This window comes from Notolepis coatsorum (genome assembly GCF_963971535.1).
Source record: "Notolepis coatsorum genome assembly, chromosome: 18".
Taxonomy (NCBI): domain Eukaryota; kingdom Metazoa; phylum Chordata; class Actinopteri; order Aulopiformes; family Paralepididae; genus Notolepis; species Notolepis coatsorum.
Window position 1 is genome coordinate 44920718 of NC_140182.1, and position 13859 is coordinate 44934576.

Below are 13859 nucleotides of genomic sequence, written 5' to 3' on the forward strand. Positions count from 1 at the left end.
AAAACGCTCGTTTTTTCCAGAAAAAAATAAAAACATTCTGCAGGAATCGCGCTTTACTGGAATACACAAAACACGTTGTCATTTTTCGGCCTATTTATGAATCGTTTTCAAATAAACACTAGATTATCGATAGTATATGTGTACTTATGCACGCTAGAGAAGCGGGCTGAAAAATCGATTACGGTATCTTATTTCCTGATCAGCACACACACACTCACAGCCACACACACACATATGGGACACGCTGAGATATAGGTGAAAAAAAATCTGATTATCCCAAGACTGGTAAAATAGATTCCTTACCTCAGATCAGATGTTCTCCAAAAAGATTATTCCAATTCCTGATCGCCATTCCAAATATCGATCGTGTTTATTGATCCAATGCTGGGTACTGGTAACACATATTCCACGCTGTTCTGCGGCTCTGCAATGAGTGGGATCGTCTCCGGTTACATGCCTGACAATTAAAATGTGGATTCCGGACTCTTTTTTCCCCATCCATTTCATTCAGTCCAATCCAATGGGTGCAATACCATCCGGAGAGACAATAGGGGGCGGTATTTTCCCTGTTCGAGCTCAGACAGATCCCCACTGGTAACGTGAGGCTAGATTGATGAAAAATGTATTGAAATCGATAATTAAAAAAATTACGATTAAATAACGAGATTTCTCGTTCTTGGCACTCAACGCATGGCATGAACTAACGAGATTTCTCATGGCTGGCACTCAAAGTGTTAAGATGTTAGATCCTAATGTGAAAAACTATGTGATTTAATGTTATATGCCTCTTGACTTTGTCTATTTTATGCTTGTTTTATGTTTGCACTTTATGCATTGCTCTTTATCTGCCAATTTTGTGCACATTTTATGCCTGTCTATTTTTACTGCTGTGAAGCAGTTTGAGCTACAATTCTTGTATGGAAGGTGCTATACAAATAAAGTGTATTATTATTATTATTATTATTATTATTATTATTATTATTATTATTATTATTATTATTATATATACCCGGATATTTGACTTGATTTATAGCTTACCTCCGTCATCACTGAGGAAGGCTCCTCGGGGCGCGGCCGGGATCTGACCCCATCTGCTGATGGGTTTGGGATAGTCTGTGTCAGTTTTGCGCGTTTCCTCGTGGTAACGCCAGTACCTACGCAGAGAGAGATAACAGACACTGTGGGTAAACCTGTCATGGTTCTACCATGTCAGCACTCCTGCCTCTCTCTGTTCTCTTCCCCACTCTACCGCTCATTATCTTATATTAGTTAGTTACAGATGGTGCGTCACGAGGCAGCTGATCTGCAGTCTGGAGGCAGAGTACATCATGGTATATCAGTGGTTCTCAAACTTTTTACACCAAGTACCACCTGAGAACGTAGCTGGCTCTCCAAGTACCACCATATGACCGGCGTTAAAATACAGTCTATTCAGCTATGCACAGTTCACACAGGAGGCAAATGTATTCCTAATACCATTATTTATTGTTAACTTTTGTCAGACACAGCCACAATGTACAAAGGGATAGCACTAGAACTAGCAAACGCTTCCACAGAACTAACATTCTCACATAGTAAGTGAGAAAATTAAGAACTGTATTTCAGCAAATGTACTTAATTCTCTCTCTCTCTCTCTCACTCTCTCTCTCTCTCTCTCTCTCTCTCACACAGCAAGCAATTGTCCGTCATTCTCTCTCTCTCTCTCTCTCTCTCACACACACACACACACACACACACACACACACACACACACACACACACACACACACACACACACACACACACACACACAATTATTTTGTTACAAAAACTTAATTTCCTGCATTCTGGTGCAGGAATATTTAAATTTTTACCCTTTAACTCTTTCAGTGCCACTCACGAGATTTCTCGTGTTTTTTTATAGGTGGTTGCTAGCCACTCACGAGATTTCTCGGAATTTTTTTTTTTTTTTTTTTTTTGCGATCTGAAAAATTATTGCATCACCCGAGCCTACCCGAGTATTGCCGAGCTGCGCCGGTGATCACTGTGGAAAAAAGCGCCCCCTGTCGTCTCCCAGATGACATAAGTGATTTTGGAATGGACTCAATGAAAATGAATGGGGAAAAAAATCCGGTACTCCACATTTTCCAGTTCACTGATCCAGCCGGGGTTACTAGAGTTCATTCTGGAGCCTCAGATCTCCGCGGATCATGGAGAACCACTGTGTCGCGTTGGATCCATACACGTATCGATTTTTTCGAATGGTGATCAGGAATTGGAATATACCAGTTGGATACCATCTGATGTCAGGTAAGGACTCTATGTTATCAGTGGTAGGATAATCAGAGTAATTTTGATGAAGTTATAAGCTGTTTTGTGAAATCTCTTCTTTCGTTTTCACTGTAAAAGTCCGAGAGGAAATCAACAAGGCGATTGTCCGCGCGCGGCCGTAATGTGCGTGCGTGCACGTATAATATTGATCATCTAGCGTTTATTTGAAAACGATTCATAAAAAGGCAGACGAATATCAACGTTGTGGAATATTCCACTAAAAGACGATTTTCATAGAATGCTCCAGAATGAGTTGTTTTTTATATCAAAACGGGGGCTTTTCTAACTGCTCTGAAACGGCAACGACGCGATAAAAAAACAATCTGCCTTCACAGCACTGTCTGGAACATAGTCTTTGATAATGCGATGGGCAGATTAGACACATAGCCATAATTTAAAACATAGATTAGGCGATATTAACGTTAACATTGGCGCGGATGGTGGCATTCAAGCGGTAAAATGGAAAACCAGGCATGGCATTTAAAGAGTTAAATGCCAGTGTTTGCGATGGGCATCACAAATTATTGTAAAAAAGAAAAGAAAACACATATTCAATAAATTTTTTAATGTTTACCCTTTAAATGCCAGTTTGTGTGATGGCATCACAAATTATTGTTAAAAAGAAAACACACAAAAAGTAAAATATTTTCAATATATCAAATGCAAAGTAAATATTTCTGGGGGGGATTATTACAGGCTAGGCATGTGTCAATGATTAGCAGCAATTACAAAAAAAATCTAAAAATAAATGGTTATGATCAGGGCTGAAGTTGAATTAAAGATTTATGACTGTTTAGACTGCATTACTCTCTGTCACAGTGATCTCCTGGTTGTTCCCCACTTAGATTATCTAACTATCGCGCCACCGCAACCAGAAACACTGGCCTGGCCTGCTTCTAAGTTCAGTGGCCTGACTGCAAAAAAGATAAAAAATAATCTTTTTTTTTTGCTTTTTTGGAAATGTTTTCAAGTACCACCAGCAGTACCACCAGCAGTACCACCAAGTACCACTAGTGGTACGCGTACCACAGTTTGGTATATAAACCCACCTCAGACGTGGAGCAGCTGTCAGATCGTAAACTCTCGTACCACGTTAGTCACGTTACTATGTTCTTGTTCTCCACTCTGTTGCTTAAATTGTTCGCCTGGATCTCTTGTTCATCGACCTTGTCCTAATCTCTATTCTCATCCTCTCTCCTAGCCTGTACGGTGAAGATCTGGAGACGCTGCTCCTATTATTACCCAGTCTGTCTGACTTTCATGTCTCCGTGTATATCCTGGACATTACAACAACCCTGTGTACCGACCCATGCCTGGACTCTTGACTACTCTATTAAATATAGTATACCCATATTGGGTTTTGACCAGCTCTGCCTACCGTCCCTCCTTGTCTGCATATGGGTTCAATTACACAACCGTGATAAAACCCTGTACTGTATCTACCAATGTATAGCGAAATAAGACACGCTCCATTCAAGAAACTCAGAATAAAACACAGAGTCAACCCTGGTTCCCACATGAGCGATCAGCTCTGTAAAGAAAGGAAAGAAAGGGTCTCATGCCAGACACTCTGGAGACCCTTTAGATCGTTTAGAGAAATCACAAGTGAATGTGCTGTGTGGAAAGCCAAGCCAAATTATTATTTAGACCTAATTACTAGCTCCCACTCAAACCCATCAAATCTTTGGAAGGCAGTAAACTCAAACCAAAACAAAACCACTAATTCACTACCCACACATTCATTTTACTTTCTGATCAGAATAAAATTGGCCTAGCCTTTAACAAACATGTTGTGGATGCTGGATGTATTTGAGCAACCATGCTTCTCAGTTCACCTTTCATCCCTTCTCTCCTAACGATGTACTTGAAGCATTGCAATTGATACCAGGAGTTCAACTGGAGATGATAAATTGGGATTATTGTTTTTTTTTTCCTAAAACTGTCTGCTCCAATTATCACTGAGCAATTAACGCAATTATCACTTTGTGCAACGGGCAGATTTCCTATTCTAATATAATATCTGCATTAGATAGGAAGAATGGGTAGGGAGAGTGTGTATGTGCGCAGGCTGTTGTGTGTTTTTGTTACGTGTGTGTTCGTGCGCTGGCTGGTTTGTGTTTGTGTACCTGTCCCCTCTGAAGAAGTATGTGTATCCGGTGGGCTCCCACCAGATGGCTGTGTCTATCCTGTTGGTTGGAACTCCCTGTCCATACTCCTCTAATGGCTGAGGGTAACCTGGGAGCACGTCAGCCTCCCTGAACAGCCAATACCTGTCATCTGGAGAGAGAGAGAGAGAGAGAGAGAGAGAGAGAGAGAGAGAGAGAGAGAGAGAGAGAGAGAGAGAGAGAGAGAGAGAGAGAGAGAGAGAGAGAGAGAGAGAGAGAGAGAGAGAGAGAGAGAGAGAGAGAGAGAGAGAGAGAGAGGGAGAGATGGTCAAGGAGGACAAGAAAAGAGAAGGAGGAGACGAGACTGTTTGAGGCAGCAGCTCTCCAGCTTAATGTGAATACATACACGCAGTATCTTCTGCAGAGAGAAACAGAATAAAGAGACAAGCAGTACATTGTTAAGAATTTACCCAAGGGTTATCAACAAAGGAATATCTTTATCTTATCTACATAGGAGTCTTTATGAATCCCATATATATTCTTTCAATCCAGAACAAAAGAAGAGAGTGAGACCAGAGGCACATTTACACACATACCGTTGCCAGCACTTATTTTCCTCAAAGAATTCCATACTTGCAACGTCACCTGACGCACATTCTCACGTTGAGCTACTTTCCACCCCCGCAGCCGGCCAGCACACGGCAGCACGACGCCATGCTGTCTAGCTGGTGCACAGGAGGGTTCGAACCACCGTGTGTCAGGTTGGAATGAAGGAGATAAGAGGACCCGTGTGCATGAAAACAAGTACAAGGGAAATAAGTAGGCCTACGTGAACAAGAATAGCATATATAGGATAGTATATATTCTGAAGAATGTGAATAGATGGAATTAATACAATGTAATATTTGGTGATAGTTGTTACCTTTATATTAAAAAGTTGGGTTGCTAATTGAAACATGCATTGTGGTGCATTGTACAGTATACAAGGGGCTGATTGTAGTCAAGGCAGGGAGTTTATAAGAAACTGCAAATGAAAGCCATTTCCAGCTTTCTTATAAATCCTTTGGCTTGACTACAACAATGGCACCTAACTGCAATGGCTGCCTATTAATTCCAATGCAACTGACTCAGCCCACATGCCCGGGCCTCTTTACACGAGCCCATAAAGTGCATTAGTAGTGTTTTCATCATGTGTTTCCAGCAGCAGCGTACATAATAATATAATAATTATTCATCATGATGGCCATTTTCACTCATATTTAGGCGGGTTTATATAAATATGAGTGACTTCTTGAGGAAAATGGCCATCATAATGAATAATTCGATTTTAGTTGGCTGTTTTTTCTTAACCAGACATGCGTTGCGTGGAAAAAACGTTTCTACATTTGTCCTTCGATTTCCCTGAAAGTGTTTGCGAGCATTGTTGGCATTCCACCATGAGACCAGGGAGAGCTGCTAGCTCCAAGCTTACAGGCAGCTGCAACCCTCATGTCTTAACATGAAACACTAAGAAATGCAAACACAGCGTTCTAGGGGAAACAAATGACGTAATGTATAAACCTTTGTCTGACCATGGAGGTTAAAGAGAATAACCAACAAAAATGTAAAATGTCAAAGTATCCTATTAACATCTTTAACATCTGGAGCCGAGCAGTGGAGTCTGAAGCAACCCCCCTCCCTCCCTCCCTCCCTCCCTCTCTCTCTCTCTCTCTCTCTCTCTCTCTCTCACACACACACACACACACACACACACACACACACACACACACACACACACACACACACACACACACACACACACACACACACACACACACACACACACACACACACACACACACACACACACACACACACACACACACACACACACACACACACACACACACACACACACACACACACACACACACACACACACACACACACACACTCGGTCCACCTACAGTAGCTAGAAAGTATTTGCTCTGGTTCTAAAAACCTTTGGAGACCAAACCAGACAAGAGAGAAAGAGAGAGAGTCATAGGGCAGGGCAATATAGCCAAAATATTATATAAAATATAATAATAACAACATAATAACAAATGTTTTCAGTATGTATTATGTATTATGCAGTATTCGATGGTATTTAGCTTTCTAGTACAAATTACAATGTGATATTACTATTATGTATATAGTTATGGTGTTATTTTAACAATATTTATATATCGTGGACGATATCCATACCTTTGTATTGATCCATGATGGTATACTTTCATATTCGGCATACCCTAGTGTGTGTGTGTGTGTGTGTGTGTGTGTGTGTGTGTGTGTGTGTGTGTGTGTGTGTGTGTGTGTGTGTGTGTGTGTGTGTGTGTGTGTGTTGAGGAGCTGAGCTGGTCTGGTCTGGACTGAGTCGTAACGGACCAGCTGCAGCAGCCAAACCCCACGAGTCTCATACAAGACACCAGAAACACACACATTCACATACAGTACACACAATACACACACAGGTAGTGTATGGACATGCACACACTCACACTCACACACACACACACACACACACACACACACACACACACACACACACACACCCACACTCAACACCCTTCCTAATATCCACAGCCATATTTCAGAGTGTTTTAGCAGTGAAGTAATTTTGCCAAGGGTGAAGTTTTTTAACAGGCAGGAGTATTTAACTGTGTGTGTGTGTGTGTGTGTGTGTGTGTGTGTGTGTGTGTGTGTGTGTGTGTGTGTGTGTGTGTGTGTGTGTGTGTGTGTGTGTGTGTGTGTGTGTGTGTGTGTGTGTGTGTGTGTGTGTGTGTTGGACAGAGTTTTATAGCTGTGTTGAATTATTACCATTTGGTCTAAAATCATGCTGGGAGGAAAAACTTTTGCATTGTCTACCAATTCTGAACAGTTCAAATCAAAGCATATGTTTAGGATTCATTCCCCACCTTACACTTTAATATAAAACATTGAAATAGTTCTTTGCTCTATAGAAAACACTGAAATAGTTCTTTGCTCTATAGAAAACACTAAAATAGTTCTTTGCTCTATAGAAAACACTGAAATAGTTCTTTGCTCTATAGAAAACACTGAAATAGTTCTTTGCTCTATAAAAAACACTGAAATAGTTCTTTGCTCTATAGAAAACACTGAAATAATTATTTGCTCTATAGAAAACACTGAAATAGTTATTTGCTCTATAGAAAACACTGAAATAGTTCTTTGCTCTATAGAAAACACTGAAATAGTTCTTTGCTCTATAAAAAACACTGAAATAGTTCTTTGCTCTATAGAAAACACTGAAATAATTATTTGCTCTATAGAAAACACTGAAATAGTTCTTTGCTCTATAGAAAACACTAAAATTGTTCTTTGCTCTATAGAAAACACTGAAATAGTTCTTTGCTCTATAGAAAACACTGAAATAGTTATTTGCTCTATAGAAAACACTGAAATAATTCTTTGCTCTATAGAAAACAGTGAAATAGTTATTTGCTCTAGATAAATCTCTTAAATAGTTATTTGCTCTAGATAAATCTCTTAAATAGTTATTTGCGTTAGAGAGAAAACACTTAGTTATTTGGTCTCAGTTCAGTCTATCCTTCATATGGACTGCAAATATGATACAGATTAGTGAAATCCTGGGGGAGGCTAAGTGGCGCAGTGGGCAAGGTGCTCGCCACTAAGGCAGGATATGCTGGGTTCGAGCCCAGCTCTCGGCGTTGCTTCCGGCTTGGCTGGTCGTTCATACTAATACAATTGGCAGTATTAGGGGGTGGGAAAGCCGGTGGGTGGGGATCGGACGTTGTGGACAGCGACTCCTACAGGTCGGTTGGTGCGCGTGTTTTAGCAGTGAAGTAATTTTGCCAAGGGTGAAGTTTTTTAACAGGCAGGAGTATTTAACTGTGTGTGTGTGTGTGTGTGTTGGACAGAGTTTTATAGCTGTGTTGAATTATTACCATTTGGTCTAAAATCATGCTGGGAGGAAAAACTTTTGCATTGTCTACCAATTCTGAACAGTTCAAATCAAAGCATATGTTTAGGATTCATTCCCCACCTTACACTTTAATATAAAACATTGAAATAGTTCTTTGCTCTATAGAAAACACTGAAATAGTTCTTTGCTCTATAGAAAACACTAAAATAGTTCTTTGCTCTATAGAAAACACTGAAATAGTTCTTTGCTCTATAAAAAACACTGAAATAGTTCTTTGCTCTATAGAAAACACTGAAATAATTATTTGCTCTATAGAAAACACTGAAATAGTTCTTTGCTCTATAGAAAACACTAAAATAGTTCTTTGCTCTATAGAAAACACTGAAATAGTTCTTTGCTCTATAGAAAACACTGAAATAGCTATTTGCTCTATAGAAAACACTGAAATAATTCTTTGCTCTATAGAAAACAGTGAAATAGTTATTTGCTCTAGATAAATCTCTTAAATAGTTATTTGCTCTAGATAAATCTCTTAAATAGTTATTTGCGTTAGAGAGAAAACACTTAGTTATTTGGTCTCAGTTCAGTCTATCCTTCATATGGACTGCAAATATGATACAGATTAGTGAAATCCTGGGGAGGCTAAGTGGCGCAGTGGGCAAGGTGCTCGCCACTAAGGCAGGATATGCTGGGTTCGAGCCCAGCTCTCGGCGTTGCTTCCGGCTTGGCTGGTCGTTCATACTAATACAATTGGCAGTATTAGGGGGTGGGAAAGCCGGTGGGTGGGGATCGGACGTTGTGGACAGCGACTCCTACAGGTCGGTTGGTGCGCCTGTACAGCAGAATCAGGAAGCAACAGGGGCAGCGTGAGCCTCCCACGCGTTACTCCTCACCGCTGAGAGATTGCGCTGTACAGGTGAAAAGACAGCTGACTCCTTGTGTACCGGAGGGGACACGTGATGCAAGGCTTGGTCCACATTGCAGCCGACCAGTGGGAGGCATGGTCTAACAACGTTCGAGACAGGGGAGGGGAGAATTGGATAATATGAAATTGGGATGGGAGAAAAATAGAAAATGGGGAGAAAAAGTAGATACAAAAAAAAGATGAGTGAAATCTCAAAACCTGCCCTCTTCTCTTGATCCTCCAATCACCAATGTTGCTTCCCTCGGACAAACACAGTTTAAGATAGGTCAATTGTCTGACAAATTAACTGCTCCCAGTCTCAACATTGTGCTCTTTAGCAAGGCACTCATCCATAAAAGGCTATCAAGTGGCCTCAAAAGAGAGCGGACACTTCAAACACAGTATAGAGTCCAGTTATTGTGTCAGAGACGTTCACCAACTTCTACTAATTATTCAGAAGGAAAAGAGGTTTAAGCTGACCTTTGAAGAAGACAAATTTGCCATCGTGTCGTTCGTAGGCTGCATCGATGCCAGTGGGAAGGCCGACCCAAAAGACAGAGATGGGCATGGGATAGTTATCAAGGACCTGGTTTCTGCGAACCCGCCAGAACCAACGACCCTGAGGGAAACATGGACAATATAGCATTTGTATTATAGATGCTGTGTGCGTGCATGTGTGTGCATGTGTGTGTTTGAGTGTGTGTGAGAGAGAGAGAGAGAGAGAGAGAGAGAGAGAGAGAGAGAGAGAGAGAGAGAGAGAGAGAGAGAGAGAGAGAGAGAGAGAGAGAGAGAGATGAGGTGACTGTTTGGGTTAAAATGGGTTAGGATGAGTTAGGATGTGTTAGGATGGGTTAGGATGTGTTAGGATACTGTAGGTTAGGATGGGTTAGGATACTGTAGGTTAAGATGGGTTAGGATACTGTAGGTTAAGATGGATTAGGATACTGTAGGTTAGGATGGGTTAGGATACTGTAGGTTAGGATGGGTTAGGATACTGTAGGTTAAGATGGGTTAGGATACTGTAGGTTAAGATGGATTAGGATACTGTAGGTTAGGATGGGTTAGGATACTGTAGGTTAAGATGGGTTAGGATACTGTAGGTTAAGATGGATTAGGATACTGTAGGTTAAGATGGGTTAGGATACTGTAGGTTAGGATGGATTAGGATACTGTAGGTTAGGATGGATTAGGATACTGTAGGTTAGGATGGATTAGGATACTGTAGGTTAGGATGTGTTAGGATAGGTTAGGATAGCGCGTGCCACATGTCAGTATGTGTTTGTGTCTGTGCTGTCCAGGACATGGTTCCTCCACACCAGAAGTAATGACCCAGGACAAACAAGTTTAGTGTGTCAAAGGAACATTCCTGTTTTAAATTACCCATGGGCCATTACCCACTGCATGGCTTTGTAGGTAGGATTCTGACCCTGGAGCCCCACATCCCATTAATTCACACATCTAAAATGTAATTTCCTGCTTAGGTCATGGGTAGTAAAAACACCAGAAAATACTGGCTTGTTGACTAGTGTCCGCTTGTTACGCGTCATATGCCAAATAAAGGTTTACAATGATCAGTCCCAACACTAAAGCTATTGTTCCTTGAACAAAAATAAGTAATATCCCTATGGGAACAATAACATTCTTCTTATCTTATCTTATTTTATGTCAAACACGTTAAAAAAATCAAAGCTAATGTAACAAGACAAGCTATTTGTAAGAATGAAAGAGATATCGCTGAGATTACAGGGATATCATAAAAGGATTGTTGATTGTGCATCAAAGTAACTGTGACCCAGTGAACATGTACTCTACAATCATCCATGCAGATTTAAAGTAAATGAGGGTAAATGACAGGTGATTAAACAACACAGGTAACCGCATAGCATAAGAGTAAGGTTGAATCCCTTACGGCTTAGATAGAAACAATACAATCCCATCTCTTGGTCTGTAACTAATTACATCCCCAATTTGAGGTATTTTAACTGTATACATTTTGGGTATAATTCAAAACAGATCCCTGAGTTATATTTATGAGTTGTAGGTGGCAATATACGCTTTTTATTCGCATATTTCTTAAGGCAACATCTACAGAAATGTGAAATGTAACCAAAGATTCTAAATACACTGTGACATATAATACTTTTTGTCATTGTATGTAGAGCCTCATCAGCTAATTAAAGAATGAAAACACATCTATGATGATTCTCTTAGATCCTTTTAGCATTTAGCTGGCAGGGCTAAGCTTTTAAGATAAGATAAGATATCGCTTTATTGATCCCCTTGGGGAAATTTGGGCATCATAGCAACATGGGGGGCGGGGGAGGTACAGGTATGGGCAGGGTAATGAGGAAAGACATTAATATAGGCAATAAAATGAAATATGAATATAAAAATATTAGAAGAATAGACTGTAAGCTGAGTATGCCCTATCGGCTATCGGTTATAAATATGTTACAATAACAAAAGTTTTTTGTATGGTAGATGCTTTTAAATCACCTTACAATAGAAAGATGATGAGAATGGATCTTCTATATTAATTCGATCCCCCTGCCAGCCTACGGCAGATCGGTTCAGTTTCTCACCTTGAAAACAAACATCTCCCCTCTCAGCATGGTGACCGTATCGAAGTCGCCGGCGCAGATGTCGGGCGTCTGGTGATCAGGCTTCATGGTGGGCCGGGGGGGGGGAGCGGGAGGCCGAGGCGGCGGTGGCGGTGGAGAACGGGGGACATCCCTCCCGACGGTAGGGGTGACGGGTTCCGGCTCAGACCGGGGAGAGGAGGGGTTGGGGATGGGGAGGTGCGGGGTCAGGCTAGGATCCGGGTCGACCGGGAGGTCTTCGGTGTCCTCGGGTGGGGAGTCTGTGGGAGGGGGAGTGGGGTCTTGCTCGGGAGGAGGGAGGGACATGGTGACCTCGTCGTCTGGGTCGTCCTTAGGGGCGGGGTCAGGGACAGATGTGGGCGGAGTATCGGTGATGAGAGGCGGGCCTGCAGACGACAAGATGGAGAGATGAGTTGAACACAGAGCTATTATTGTACGCTAAGATAACATAATACTATAATTCCTTCAGAATGTAAACGTACCATTGAGAACAAATGTCAGAGCTCTCTCTCTCTCCCCCTCTCTCTCTCTCTCTCCCCCTCTCTCTCTCCCCCTCTCTCTCTCTCTCTCTCTCTCTCTCTCTCTCTCTCTCTCTCTCTCTCTCTCTCTCTCTCACACTCTCTCGATCTTATCGATCCCTGACGTTCCTGGCCAAATTCCCAATCAGATCTCTGACATCAAGGCCACCTAATCATCCCTTCCGCTTAATTGACTGATATCAATCCCTGTCTCCTGAGCCGTTCAGCCATTGTGATGTGTGATGTGTGCCGGGTGCCTGTGTATTGTAGCCATTGAGCCTGCGTAGCCCAAGGTTGGGTGCTACCAGTGGTGGTGAAGGAGGCCATTTCCACCCTACATTGTAAAGAGCTTTGAGTGTCTAGAAAAGCGCTACATGAATGCAATTAATTATTATTATTCATGCAAAGGCTCGTTGTGTCAACATCTGTCTCTCTCTCTCATGCAAAGGCTCTTCGTGTCAACATCTGTCTCTCTCTCTCTCTCTCTCGCTCTCTCTCTCTCTCTCTCTCTCTGCCTTTCTTCCCTGGAGACATTAAAGTGTTATCTCACTATACTTTCTTTTCCTTTTGACCTCTCTTCATCTACTTCTCCTCTCCCTCAGAATTGCACACACGCACATAGCAAGTCGAAATGTCCGTTTACTGCAGTGGCTGCAAGCCCAAGGGACTGAATGTTACTGTACTGCTTTGGAAAGAAAGCTCCACTGGTCGCTATGGAGAGGAAAACATGCACACACACAGAGGACGAAAGAGAGAGAGAGAGAGTGAGAGAGGAGAGAGAGAGAGAGTTACGCAATCTAGACTGACAACAACTGGTGCTGGTTGACACATGGCACTTGGACACACTCCGAAAAATACAGCTGAGAATATTTAGAACTGCCTAGATTCAAAACACATTTCACAGCCGTTTCACAGCCCAGAAACCATACATTATAAACCCATATACAATTCACCTCGACATGGTTCAGGTTGGCTTAACTGAACACAGGGAAGAGATTAAATACTACTTTTTTCACATGACGTAACACCTTCCTTGTTTAGTGTGATCGAATGGAACTCTGTTTGTTTGTGGAGATGAGAACACAAAAACTGAACTTGGATCTGCACCAAACAACGCACTCTGGTTTGCTAAAGAGAGGTCTCTGTCTGTTTCCAAGTGGACCCTGGAGCGATGTGTTTGTGGTGAAAATGCAATCGGATCAAAGAAATCAAAGAAAGAAAATAATCATACATTTAATGAAGCTGGCTGACCACATTTCCCCATATTTATCAAGATGATTTCATATGTTCTAAATAGGGTCATCACAACCAATAACAGAATGCATTATTAATCTGGAGTATAGAATACAACAAATCAAGATTTTGTTTGTTACAATTAAGTTAAGGGAGCAATGGACGTTTTAAACATTTCTTAGAGCAAATTCAGAGAGTTGTTTCTAAACACATTATGCATGTTAGAAAATAGTTGCTGAAAACATCAGACTATGTATAACTGAA

General features: G+C 41.5%; 1 protein-coding gene across 1 annotated transcript in view; it reads right to left on the reverse strand.

Annotated features, from left to right (window-relative positions):
- mmp15a (matrix metallopeptidase 15a) overlaps positions 1-13859 on the reverse strand; it is a 162993-nt gene that overhangs the window by 11298 nt on the left and 137836 nt on the right. Inside the window, exons 6-9 of the mRNA XM_084334407.1 lie at positions 11827-12230; positions 9725-9863; positions 4437-4587; positions 1039-1154 (exon numbers count right to left, since the gene is read on the reverse strand). Of these exons, the coding sequence (XP_084190533.1) occupies positions 1039-1154; positions 4437-4587; positions 9725-9863; positions 11827-12230 (810 nt within the window). The remainder of the gene's footprint in view (positions 1-1038; positions 1155-4436; positions 4588-9724; positions 9864-11826; positions 12231-13859) is intronic.